We start from the raw sequence: 12,786 nt of genomic DNA, 5'->3' as shown, positions 1-12,786 counted from the left end.
GAAGCAACCATTTTTGCCCAGTGGGTTGATTCATTCAACTCTGTTTCGTTGTTGGACAACAACTGAGCAAATGCATCAACACAGTAGTTGATCCCAGACCCAGTTCAATGCTACAGTACACATCTATGACAGTGAGAACATGTTGTTCTGTTACTCCCCCATTATTATACTGTAGCTGTCAACCAGCCAGCCAGCCCTCCTGTCCGCCCATTAAGCACTCTGATATCTCCTCCCATAGAGCAGAGGTGTACGTGTGTGTGTTCTGTTTGTCTCACTGTGGTTCCCCTTGTTGTGTTCTGTGTGATCAGGTGAAGTCAGAGTATGCGCAGCTCAAAGAGACCCTTGGTGCTGTGACTCAGGAGAGAGATTCAGCCCTGCGGGAGAAGACCCAGCTCCAAGGCAAACTGGAGAACCTAGAGCAGGTGCTAAAGGTGAGAGTCTGGAGACACACTGTAGATAACCTTTTCATTTTGTCTACTGTATGTTTACTGTGTGTCTGTGTACTCCTGTGAATGATGAGAAGCCAAGCCCAAGCTCAGGTTCCTTTACAGAGCCTGATTCTCTGCCAGCCTCTCCCCTTTCACCACCATCACCTGTCTACCTTCCTCTCCTTTCTCTCTCTCTCTAATATCCCTGACCTGTCTGTTGCCTTCCAGTGCCGATGTGGGAGGAAGCTTAACCAGAAGCTGTGAAAGACTAGGAAGCTTGGAGCAGTCGGTCCTCCCCTCTCTTACCCTGGCCCCACCCCTTCCATCCCGTCTCTCCCTCCCCTCCATCCCGTCTCTTCCTCCCCTTCCATCCCGTCTCTTCCTCCCCTTCCATCCCGTCTCTTCCTCCCCTTCCATCCCGTCTCTCCCTCCCCTCCATCCCCTCTCTTCCTCCCCTCCATCCCCTCTCTTCCTCCCCTCCCTCCCCTCTCTCCCTCCCCTCCATCCCCTCTCTCCCTCCCCTCCATCCCCTCTCTTCCTCCCCTCCATCCCGTCTCTTCCTCCCCTCCATCCCCTCTCTTCCTCCCCTCCATCCCCTCTCTCCCCTGCTAGATTGATCAGGTATCACTGCTATGCCCATCTGTATGGGGAGCAGCCCACTGTAGCCCCATTTTGAATGCTTTTCTCTACCGCAGTAGCCATGCTAGCTCTCCTTATTTATCTGGGCTGCTTTACTATGACACGAATGGGCACCTGGCTAGGACCAGTCCAGCGCACTGTGGAATGTGGATGTGCATGAGGCGAGTCTATTGGTTCAGTGGGTATGTGGGACCAGGGGGGTTAGAGAGCTGGGGTAGAGATCACTGTTCATGATGACAATGAAATGAAAGTAAACTAGGGGATAGATGGGTTGTTCCACGAAATAAGTGCCTTTTGCATCCCTTTGATATTTTAAGTAGAAATTGTGCAGCCATATTGAATTTTAAAAGCCTGTTAAAATAAATGAAGTGCCCTTTAATATAGACCACATGGAGAATTTAATAAAGCAGATGTTTTATATGAATAAAGACAAAATGCCAAAATGCTTCATTTTGACATGTCCCTCTGTGCACTCTGTGACTTCCAGGATGATTTTAACCCACTTAACCCCAGAATAACACGTCAACCCTGTTACCCATAGATAGACAGGCTAGAATAACACGTCAACCCTGTTACCCATAGATAGACAGGCTAGAATAACGCGTCAACACTGTTACCCATAGATAGACAGGCTAGAATAACACGTCAACCCTGTTACCCATAGATATACAGGCTAGAATAACACGTCAACACTGTTACCCATAGATAGACAGGCTAGAATAACACGTCAACCCTGTTACCCATAGATAGACAGGCTAGAATAACACATCAACACTGTTACCCATAGATAGACAGGCTAGAATAACACGTCAACCCTGTTACCCATAGATAGACAGGCTAGAATAACACATCAACACTGTTACCCATAGATATACAGGCTAGAATAACACGTCAACACTGTTACCCATAGATATACAGGCTAGAATAACACATCAACCCTGTTACCCATAGATAGACAGGCTAGAATAACACGTCAACACTGTTACCCATAGATATACAGGCTAGAATAACACGTCAACACTGTTACCCATAGATAGACAGGCTAGAATGTTTTAACAACTTAATATCTTTTCCAAAACTTGTCTTCAATTGCTCCTCCCTGAGGTACACAACAAGCTTCCATTTCCCCTGTCACAATAGGATTTATGGCTGATTTAATAGGAAATCATCAACCCTGATGCTTTATTTGGCATTTAATAGGTCTTTTATTCTTTTCAATTGAACCTCTTTAGATGAGAACATGTTTTATTAAGTTAAACATGTGCCCTTTGTGACAGAATGTTAAAATTAAGTGAAATCAAACTTTTATTTACACATCTCAAAAGGCACCGAATTGGTGGAATGACCCAGATGTATAACGGACGGCATGAAAATGTCCTTTGCTTTCTCCCCTCTAACAACTCTGGAACTCTGATTGTTTACATTTAAATGAAAGCAATAAGACGATTGGATGGCACTTTGACATAAGGAAGGCCTACATTAAGCCTTGGTTTTGTTTGGCTTCTTTTGTTGTTATGGACGACCACGGACAAGTGAGCATGCCTTGGAGTTTGCTAACCCTTTTCACGTAACTAAAAACCATGTATTGATCATGCGAACACAACATTGATGAGGACAGCTCCTCTGTAATGAGACTTCAAACACAGGTATTGTGTTACCCAAAGGGGACAGCAAACTGAAAATGGTTGATTGATGATTGGTTGATCATGCACAGCAAAGCTTCTCCAGTTCTCGTCCTTAAACTCTGTTCCAACATACTGTACATTCTAGTATGGATTTGGAAGTTAATATCCAGGATTTGGGAGGTAACACCTTAACTTGATCTCTCTAATTTAGATCATTTGATACAAACTGTAAATTGACATTTGTTATTGACATTGGTTACATTGGGGTTTTGACAGGCTAACATCTGCTAGAAGTGGGTAAGACTTGGTGGTCCAGTAAAATGTCAACAAGCTCATTATTTGTAAAGTGTGAGCCAGGAGATTGTTGAGGACAGAGGACTGGAGACTTGTGGTATGTAATCCTGATGTCATGGGTTTTTAGTTCTACTAACAGCAGCCCTCTCTATGCCCCCCCCCCCCCCCCCCCCCCCCCCTCCCACGCCCTCCTCGGACAGCATATGCGCGAGGCTGCAGAGCGGAGGCAGCAGCTAGAGTTGGAGCATGAGCAAGCCTTGGCTGTACTCAATGCAAAGCAGCAGGAAATTGACCTTCTGCAGAAGGTAAGGCACACCAGGTCACTATGCCATTGCTAGCTGCATGGGGAGGGGGGGTGACTCATCTTGTTAGCCCAGTGCTGGGTCAGAGGTCAAAGAGCTTTGTGTTGAGCACTACTACAGTTACAGAGTATCCTCTTAAATCCCCTCCTTCAGATGTCTGTCTGCCTGTCTGTCAGCCCCCCAGGCAATGGCAATATAGTCCTGGAACCAAGTAACTCAGTAACAGGCTCTTACTCTGCTATGGGGAGCAGATTAGCACAGTGAAAACTTAGATCAGACTTGACGTTTTTTGGTGGCTTGCTAAAAGGCTGGCCCAGATGATTTGATGTTTTGCCTGCCTCCTCTGAGCAGAGGAGCTGACGTCAAGCAAGCGCAGCGATTACATGAGAGTGTGAACGTGATAGGAAGTGTCACATAAACACCTCATCTGGAATCATCAGCCCCGTTCGCTCTCTCTCACGCTCTCTCTCTTGCTCTCTCTCACGCTCTCTCTCACGCTCTCTCTCACGCTCTCGCTCACGCTCTCTCTCTTGCTCTCTCACGTTCTCTTACTCTCTCTCTCACACTCTCTCTCGCGCTCTCTCACGCTCTCTCTCACACTCTCTCGCGCTCTCTCTCACGCTCTCTCACGCTCTCTCTCACACTCTCTCACGCTCTCTCTCTTGCTCTCTCTCACGCTCTCTCACGCTCTTTCTCTTGCTCTCACGTTCTCTTACTCTCTCTCTCACACTCTCTCTCGCGCTCTCTCTCACGCTCTCTCTCACACTCTCTCTCGCGCTCTCTCTCACGCTCTCTCTCACACTCTCTCTCGCGCTCTCTCTCACGCTCTCTCACGCTCTCTCTCACACTCTCTCACGCTCTCTCTCTTGCTCTCTCTCTTGCTCTCTCTCTCACGCTTTCTCTCACGCTCTCTCTCACGCTCTCTCTCTTACTCTCTCTCACGCTCTCTCATGCTCTCTCATGCTCTCTCATGCTCTCGCTCTCTTGCTCTCTCTCATGCTCTCTCTGTTGCTCTCTCACGCTCTCTTGCTCTCTCACGCTCTCTCTCGGTCTCTTGCTATCTCTTATGCTCTCTCACGCTCTCTCTCACGCTCTCTCTCTTGCTCTCTCTCTTGCTCTCTCTCACGCTCTCTTTCATGCTCTCTCTCACGCTCTCTCTCATGCTCGCTCTCTTGCTCTCTCACGCTCTCATGCTCTCTTGCTCTCTCTCTTGCTTTCTCTTGCGCTCTCTCTAGCTCTCTCTCCTGCTCTCTCTCTTGCTGTCTCTCTCACGCTTTCTCTCACGCTCTCTCTCTTGCTCTTTCTCTTGCTCTCTCTCGCTCTCTCTCGCTCTCGCTCACGCTCTCACTCTTGCTCTCTCTCTTGCTCTCTCTCACGCTCTCTCTTGCTCTCTCTCACGCTCTCTCTCATGCTCTCTCTCTTGCTCTCTCCGTTGCTCTCTCTCACGCTCTTTCACGCTCTCTCTCTTGCTCTCTCTCTTGCTCTCTCTCACGCTCTCTTGCTCTCTCTTGCTCTTTCTCTTGCTCTCTCTCGCTCTCTCTCTTGCTCTCTCTCTTGCTCTCTCTCTTGCTCTCTCTCACGCTCTCTCTCACGCTCTCTCTCACGCTCTCTCTCTCACTCTCTCTCACGCTCTCTCTCGCGCTCTCTCGCGCTCTCTCGCTCTCTCTCACGCTCTCTCTCACGCTCTCTCTCTTGCTCTCTCTCACGCTCTCTCTCTTGCTCTCTCTCACACTCTCTCTCACGCTCTCTTGCTCTCTCTCTCACACTCTCTCTCACGCTCTCTTGCTCTCTCTCTCACACTCTCTCCCACGCTCTCTCTCTCACGCTCTCTCTCAAGCTCTTTCTCTTGCTCTCTCTCTTGCTCTCTCTCACGCTCTCTTTCATGCTCTCTCTCACGCTCTCTCTCATGCTCTCTCTCACGCTATCTCTCTTGCTCTCTCTCTTGCTCTCTCTCTTGCACTCTCTCACACTCTCTCTCACGCTCTCTTGCTCTCTCTCACGCTCTCTCTCGCTCTCTCACGCTCTCTCACGCTCTCTCTCGCTCCCTCTCACGCTCTCTCTCTTGCTCTCTCTCACGCGCTCTCTCACGCTCTCTTGCTCTCTCTCTCACTCTCTCTCACTTGCTCTCTCTCTCACTCTCTCTCACTTGCTCTCTCTCACTTGCTCTCTCTCACTTGCTCTCTCTCACTTGCTCTCTCTCTCTTGCTCTCTCTCTTGCTCTCTCTCTTGCTCTCTCTCTTGCTCTCTCTCACGCTCTCTCTCACGCTCTCTCTCTTGCTCTCTCTCTTTTTCTCTCACGCTCTCTCTCTTGCTCTCTCACGCTCTCTCTCACGCTCTCTCTCTTGCTCTCTCTCTTGCTCTCTCTCTTGCTCTTGCTCTCTCTCTTGCTCTCTCTCACGCTCTCTCTCACGCTCTCTCTCTTGCTCTCTCTTGCTCTCTCTCTTGCTCTCTCTCACGCTCTCTCTCACGCTCTCTTGCTCTCTCTCTTGCTCTCTCTCGCGCTCTCTCTCTTGCTCTCTCTCGCGCTCTCTCTTACGCTCTCTCTCACGCTCTCTCTCTTGCTATCTCTCTCTCATGCTCTCTCTCTTGCTCTCTCTCACGCTCTCTTTCATGCTCTCTCTCACGCTCTCTTTCATGCTCTCTCTCACGCTCTCTCTCACGCTCTCTCACGCTCTCTCTCACGCTCTCTCTCGCGCTCTCTCTCGCGCTCTCTCGCGCGCTCTCTCTCGCGCTCTCTCTCGCGCTCTCTCTCGCGCTCTCTCTCTCTCATGCTCTCTCTCTTGCTCTCTCTCACGCTCTCTTTCACGCTCTCTCTCACGCGCTCTCTCACGCTCTCTTGCTCTCTCTCTCACTCTCTCTCACTTGCTCTCTCTCTCACTCTCTCTCACTTGCTCTCTCTCACTTGCTCTCTCTCACTTGCTCTCTCTCACTTGCTCTCTCTCTCTTGCTCTCTCTCTTGCTCTCTCTCTTGCTCTCTCTCACGCTCTCTCTCACGCTCTCTCTCTTGCTCTCTCTCTTTTTCTCTCACGCTCTCTCTCTTGCTCTCTCACGCTCTCTCTCACGCTCTCTCTCTTGCTCTCTCTCTTGCTCTCTCTCTTGCTCTTGCTCTCTCTCTTGCTCTCTCTCACGCTCTCTCTCTTGCTCTCTCTCTTGCTCTCTCTTGCTCTCTCTCTTGCTCTCTCTCACGCTCTCTCTCACGCTCTCTTGCTCTCTCTCTTGCTCTCTCTCGCGCTCTCTCTCTTGCTCTCTCTCGCGCTCTCTCTTACGCTCTCTCTCACGCTCTCTCTCTTGCTATCTCTCTCTCATGCTCTCTCTCTTGCTCTCTCTCACGCTCTCTTTCATGCTCTCTCTCACGCTCTCTTTCATGCTCTCTCTCACGCTCTCTCTCACGCTCTCTCTCACGCTCTCTCTCGCGCTCTCTCTCGCGCTCTCTCGCGCGCTCTCTCTCGCACTCTCTCTCGCGCTCTCTCTCTCTCATGCTCTCTCTCTTGCTCTCTCTCTTGCTCTCTCTCACGCTCTCTTTCATGCTCTCTCTCACGCTCTCTTTCATGCTCTCTCTCACGCTCTCTCTCACGCTCTCTCTCACGCTCTCTCTCACGCTCTCTCTCGCGCTCTCTCGCGCGCTCTCTCTCGCGCTCTCTCTCGCGCTCTCTCTCGCGCTCTCTCACGCTCTCTCTCACACTCTCTCTCACGCTCTCTCTCACACTCTCTCTGTGTATGTGTCTTGCCGTTTGTGCTGCTTATTATCCAGTTGGCCATAAATATTCATGCAGTCTCTGTTTTCCCTCAAGGAGCAAAATGAGCTCATTACAGCGTTCTCTTTCTATAGACCCTGGCTACTTTCTGTTTTCGCTATACAGTGAATTGCCTGCGAAGTGGATTCGTGAAATTGTAAAGTGTGCAGATGTTCTCCTATTCATGTGGAACATTAGTTTCTCAACAGATGTTCCCAGTCACATTAAATAAACTAGCATGCATTATTGTATGTTGTATTGTACAGTACAATGGGTTTATATCACACAAAGATGAATCATTTAGAGTAGCCCTGCAGTCGAGTTTCAGGAGAGCACTACAGATGTATATTGAAGATACATGATGAATAGTTTGTTATAATTGTTTGAATGTTTACACACCATTGTTGTCATAAATGGCCTTTGTAACAGCTCAAACAGTGTCTTCCAACTTGAGTGTTTTTCAGTGCTGTCCAGCCAGGTACCAGTTGTCCGGTTGTAGAGGTAATTTGTTGTGTGTGTGCTGAATGGAACACAGCCTCCCCATGTTATGTTTTACAGGCTCAGGTTGAGGCTAAGAAGGAGCATGAGGGCGCCGTTCATCTGTTAGAGGTGAGTGTCAGGGCACTGGGGGGTGACTGGCCGTGTTGTCGTGTGTGTGTGTGTGTGTGTGTGTGTCTGACATTTTCTACTCCTCTCAACTCTACTAGCTCAGTGTGTGAGACCATGTGCACTCTGTTGAAGGTTGTGAATGAGGCATGCATGAAGACTAAGGGCCAGATGGAATAACAGATTCTTGCCCATTTTCACGTGATAACTTTATTGGGATGATTTGAAGTCTATAACGTACACCCATGTAACTAGCAAGTGCAAAATGAGAACATAACAGTGCTTTTGATATGACAAATTAGCTATTGCGTTTTGTAAATGTATATGCAGTATATTCAAACAGTATATCCACATGCTGTATATCGTTATTGGTCATTATATTATTTGATATTTGTGGTTTATTGTTAATAATAAATGATTTTGCATTGAGTGCTGCTGAAAATCGTCTGTTTTGATTTCAAGGTGTGTGTGAGTGTTCATGTGGAATTGTGCCTAATTTCTTTTCACTGTTTTTTGTATTGTGTTTTATGCATATACAGAACCACTTGGACAGCATGCAGGTATTTCAGAATAGTTTTTATTTACTTTGGTATTTTAATCTCTGCCTTTTTCTTTGGCTCTCTGGAAGTAAATGTTCATGGAATGAAAGTGGTAATGATTTGGGAGTAAATTGCTTGTGATATTTTATGCATAAGTCAAACCAAGGTGGCAGTCCCTCAAGAGGTCATGCTGATTTTGATGGGAGATATTTGCTTTAGATTTATTCTCATTTTAAAACGTGAAGATTCAAGAGCTGAACAATGTCATAACCTGGACGTGAAACAATGGCCAGTCGTTTATTCATTGATGAGGTTTTTCTGTTGTAGCTAGCTGCAATGTTGTTGTATCAGTGCAGACTTGAATGTTTGCTTTTCAAAGGCAAGGCTGTCCTTTCCATACAGTGATGACTCATACTCGCCTCCTCCATTCAGCTTGACATCAAAGCATGTGCACACTCCACTTGGCTCATAGCCCACACTGCTTACCGGACAGACACTGGGGATATGGGTTGTCACAGGACAGAGCAGGACAGAAGGTCTGACTGGGACGCAGGAGAGGCTCTTATCATCCCTAACGTTAGTTATGGCTTCATTCTAATGTCTGAGGGGATTCTGCTTAGATGCTGGCATAATGGAAACCATGTATATTATGAGGACGTTCTAACATTCTGATTTGACAAAAAATAAGCAGACTTCCAGACGTAAAGAGGGAAAGACCCATTTGATCCTATCATCCTGCTCTGACGAATTCATTCTGGTTGGCGTTGCATGCAGTGTGTTTCGCTAGGCTGCTACAGTACTGGTCATACCCACCCAGGGGAGGGCTTTGAGATGGTGATAGGCTAACCACCCTCTGTGCTAATGCACAAACCCATTGAATCATACGCAGCGATTGCAAAGGTCACTCCTCTAATAGCATGTTCACGCACTGGCAAACAATAACTTGTTCGTATGAAAGTCAGAGCTGAACAAAACGCCACAGACATTGTGCATTAGGCATCACTTTGCTTTGGGGAGTGCATGCAGGACATGACATGGTAACTTTAGCAACACTCTCAGGGTGGTCTGATGAAGGGGCTGATTTGGGTTTATGTGATAAGGGGTTGTCTGTCGACATTTGATGGTTAACACTCAACACTTACCCCTGCCCAAGAAAAGGTCATGAGCTGGGCACATCTGGGGTTTCTGCGAGGCCCATGCTCCCACTGCACCGTGGTCTCAAATCAATGGGCCGGTGTGTGGTTACAGACAGCATTTCACTGTAGACAGCCAAGGATTTGACTGCATGGTTCTATGATGTTTTGAATTGCTCTTGCCCCTCTTTTGTCAGCTTCGTAACTCATGATGACTCTTGCCTTTATTTTACTATCTCTGTTCAATGAAGTTGAGGAGCATTCCCCGCGCTTTGAACACAGCGCAGTTTTTGGTATGCATACTTCCTCTTAGCAAGAGGCTGCTCTATAGGATAATGTGCATTAACTGTAGTCCTGCATGTGATCTGCTTACTGTCACTAGTTTAGGTGTTTATGACTGACCTGTATTTTGCCTGGTAGGAACTTTAAGACGTCAACTCCCTTTTTCTCTGTAAGGAATGAAACCCACGTTTTTAAAGTCCAATATCTCATCCTACCTCATGTTGTGTGTGTGTGTGTGTGTGGGTGTGTGTGTGTCGGTGTGTGTGTGTGTGTGTGTGTGTGTGTGTGTGTGTGTGTGTGTGTATTTAGACAAGTATACCGATTTTTCTCCTTCTCTCACTTTCTTTCTTTCCTTCTGTTACTTTCTCTTTTGTCTCTCTCTCCCTCTTTCTCCCTCTTTCTCCCTCTCTCTCCCTCTCTCTCCCTCTTTCTCCCTCTTTCTCCCTCTTTCTCCCTCTTTCTCCCTCTTTCTCCCTCTCTCTCCCTCTCTCTCCCTCTTTCTCCCTCTTTCTCCCTCTTTCTCCCTCTCTCTCCCTCTCTCTCCCTCTTTCTCCCTCTTTCTCCCTCTTTCTCCCTCTTTCTCCCTCTCTCTCCCTCTTTCTCCCTCTTTCTTTCTCTCTAACTCGCTCTCTGTCGCCAGGCAAAAGTCCGAGAGCTGGAGGAGAAATGTCGGACACAGAGTGAGCAGTTCAACCTCCTGTCCAAAGAGCTGGAGAAGTTCCGGCTACAGACTGGAAAGTTTGATATCCTTGGCAGTGGCACCGATCCCTTAACAGCGGGTGAAACCCCCGGATCTCCCAACAAATCCCTCTCCCAGCTCCTCAACGGGCTGGCTGCCCCCACAGTGAAAGGTTAGAGGAATCCCAGAAGAACGTTGTTTCAGCTTGCCTGTGTACTGTACGTCATAGACCACAGCCCATAGACGACAATATAACCGTGCTTTCAGTTATCTGTGAGCTGTATGTGAGAGGTTTGAACAGTCGAATCAGACAGTGGGAACGGTAGAGCAAAACAACTCCAGAGTGCATTTTAAATAAACAACCCAGTAGTATGAAGATGGAAAGAGAAACGTGCAGCTGCTACTGAAATTGGAGATCTGGAAGGCAACGCTTGTGACGTACATGGATGAACATCGAGCAAGTACTGAAATAATCAATCATGATACTGTGTGACATAGCCTTTATAAGTAAATACATGCCAATAATACTGACCTTTACGTTGGGCCGGTGCCTGGGATCTGACTCTCCTGATTACATAAGGATCTGTATTTTAGACCATGTTTTTTAGAACACTAATGCAATTATGTGGTCCTGTGGTTTCTTGCAATGTTATACGGTGTCATGTATTACATGTGTAGGTATCTTATCAAATGAAGTATGGATGATGAATGGCGATGATGACAAATTACCATCACATGATGAAAAGGACAACTAATAGTGATATATAGCACTTCATTTTGGACATTACTATTACTACTCACAGATAGAAGTATGATTTTAGTAGGCGCGGTCATGTGTCAGATCGGAGCTGTTCCTTTGTTTTGCCCCCCAGGCAATGAGAGTCCGCTGAGCAGATCTGTGATCTCTGAGTTCATCCGCCCGCTCCAGATCAGTGGGGACAAGCCGGAGCTCCTGTCTGTAAAGCCAACATTCCTCACCCGCAGCAGCAGCCAAGCTGAGAGCTCCCAGCGGGCCCTCCTCACCGAGGTGGGCCCTACTAGGTCCCCTACTAACAGCGTCCATCTGCATGTCCCTCCCTCCGCTCATTCCAACTCAAACTAACCACCCATTCAGTGTCATTCCATGTTAAGCCTCTGACATGAAATATACTGTTATTGAAATAGGAGAGTGCGTGGATGGCCCTGCTTGAATGGGCCTAATGGGGATGGACCTAAATAGTTTGCTTGCTCTTTCAAACGACCCCTCTGAAGATGGTAAAGAATGTATTACACTAATGTTACAGAATTACAGCATCTATTACATGTTTGCAAAATTGCTTCCTGTTATGAAAGTGTAAGTGTACGCTGAAGGTCGAGAGGCAGGACTGAGGAAACAGTGAGGCAGAGAGGATGGGGTGTGAAATGGCCGATCTGTTGACTTTTACTCTCCTCTGCTGGGAGGACTGGCAGGTTTACACAGTGTTTAAAGGAGAAGATTATAGTCTCAGCTATCATGAAAGGCCAAATCAGTCTCACTGATTTCCACAATAGAGAGCATAACATGTATTTAAATTGCATAAGGAAAACCTAGGGTCATACTGAGAAAATAATATGATAAGTGAGAAAATAAATCTCATTATATTTGGCTGTTACATCTCTCAAGGTTTGCTCTCTCAGCAGATGGACAAAGAACTAAGCTCAACGACTAGGACCAAGAAGAGGTTCACAGGCAAGGTCCGTCTGTGCGTCGCCCGGTACAGGTGAGAGGAGGGAGCTGCTTTGAGATGCCCTACACTACAGTGTCATATAAAAATGCATCCCTGCACAGCCCATTTCAACAGTGTGTCCCACTGAGGTTTGAACTCACCTCTTAATAATGATGCCGTGCTCTGCTCTCACCAAAGAAAATGAACTGGCAGCAGAACAAATTGGAATCCCCCGGAACAAAGGCAAATACATGAATGAATCCCAGTGCTGTCCACCCACGCTGCTTCTCTCTTTTAGTATGTTGGAAAATGTTATATTTTGCATTTGTTTTTTAATGCAGCTTTCAGTAATTCCCCTTTCACAGAGTCACATACAGGTACTGCAGGGTTTGTGGCAAAAATTAAGACTGTGCTTGGATTTGAACCTAAATTCATAATCTAGCTTGAGATAATTCGCCTGAGATATTTCCACTTGTGTTGGGTTCAGAGGAGCAACACAGTGAGTTCATCAGTTTGACTCTATTGCACTCTGCTCTTTATTTCCCCTAGTTATAACCCCTGTAATGGGCCCAATGAGCATCCTGAGGCAGAGCTCCCCCTGGTGGCAGGGAAGTACCTCTACGTGTACGGCACCATGGATGATGACGGCTTCTATGAAGGTCTGACATCTCACTGTATTTTACCCTCTCTTGGTTAGAAACCGATCCACATGATTTAAAAATAATAATAATAATTTCAAAACAGAAGGATGTTGCTAAGAGACGGCATGGATTATGTATTTACTGTAAGGGCATTAGATGAGACAAGGATTAGGCAGTTGTGGATCAATCAGTGCTAATA

The 12,786-nt window shown here is 47.1% G+C and overlaps 1 protein-coding gene across 3 annotated transcripts in view; it reads left to right on the top strand.

The window, feature by feature from the left end:
* Window positions 1-12,786, top strand: part of LOC109895829 (RIMS-binding protein 2) — a 119,892-nt gene that overhangs the window by 79,058 nt on the left and 28,048 nt on the right. For all 3 annotated transcript variants that reach the window (XM_031830160.1, XM_031830159.1, XM_031830158.1), the window contains exons 4-11: window positions 309-431; window positions 3,187-3,291; window positions 7,581-7,631; window positions 8,168-8,188; window positions 10,223-10,433; window positions 11,134-11,288; window positions 11,918-12,000; window positions 12,496-12,605. In XM_031830160.1, the coding sequence (XP_031686020.1) occupies window positions 3,190-3,291; window positions 7,581-7,631; window positions 8,168-8,188; window positions 10,223-10,433; window positions 11,134-11,288; window positions 11,918-12,000; window positions 12,496-12,605 (733 nt within the window). In that variant the 5' untranslated portion in view covers window positions 309-431; window positions 3,187-3,189. The remainder of the gene's footprint in view (window positions 1-308; window positions 432-3,186; window positions 3,292-7,580; window positions 7,632-8,167; window positions 8,189-10,222; window positions 10,434-11,133; window positions 11,289-11,917; window positions 12,001-12,495; window positions 12,606-12,786) is intronic.

This window comes from Oncorhynchus kisutch, linkage group LG8 (genome assembly GCF_002021735.2).
Source record: "Oncorhynchus kisutch isolate 150728-3 linkage group LG8, Okis_V2, whole genome shotgun sequence".
Taxonomy (NCBI): Eukaryota; Metazoa; Chordata; class Actinopteri; order Salmoniformes; family Salmonidae; genus Oncorhynchus; species Oncorhynchus kisutch.
The sequence above is the reverse complement of the archived record's forward strand: the minus strand, read 5'-3'. Positions and strand labels throughout refer to the sequence as shown.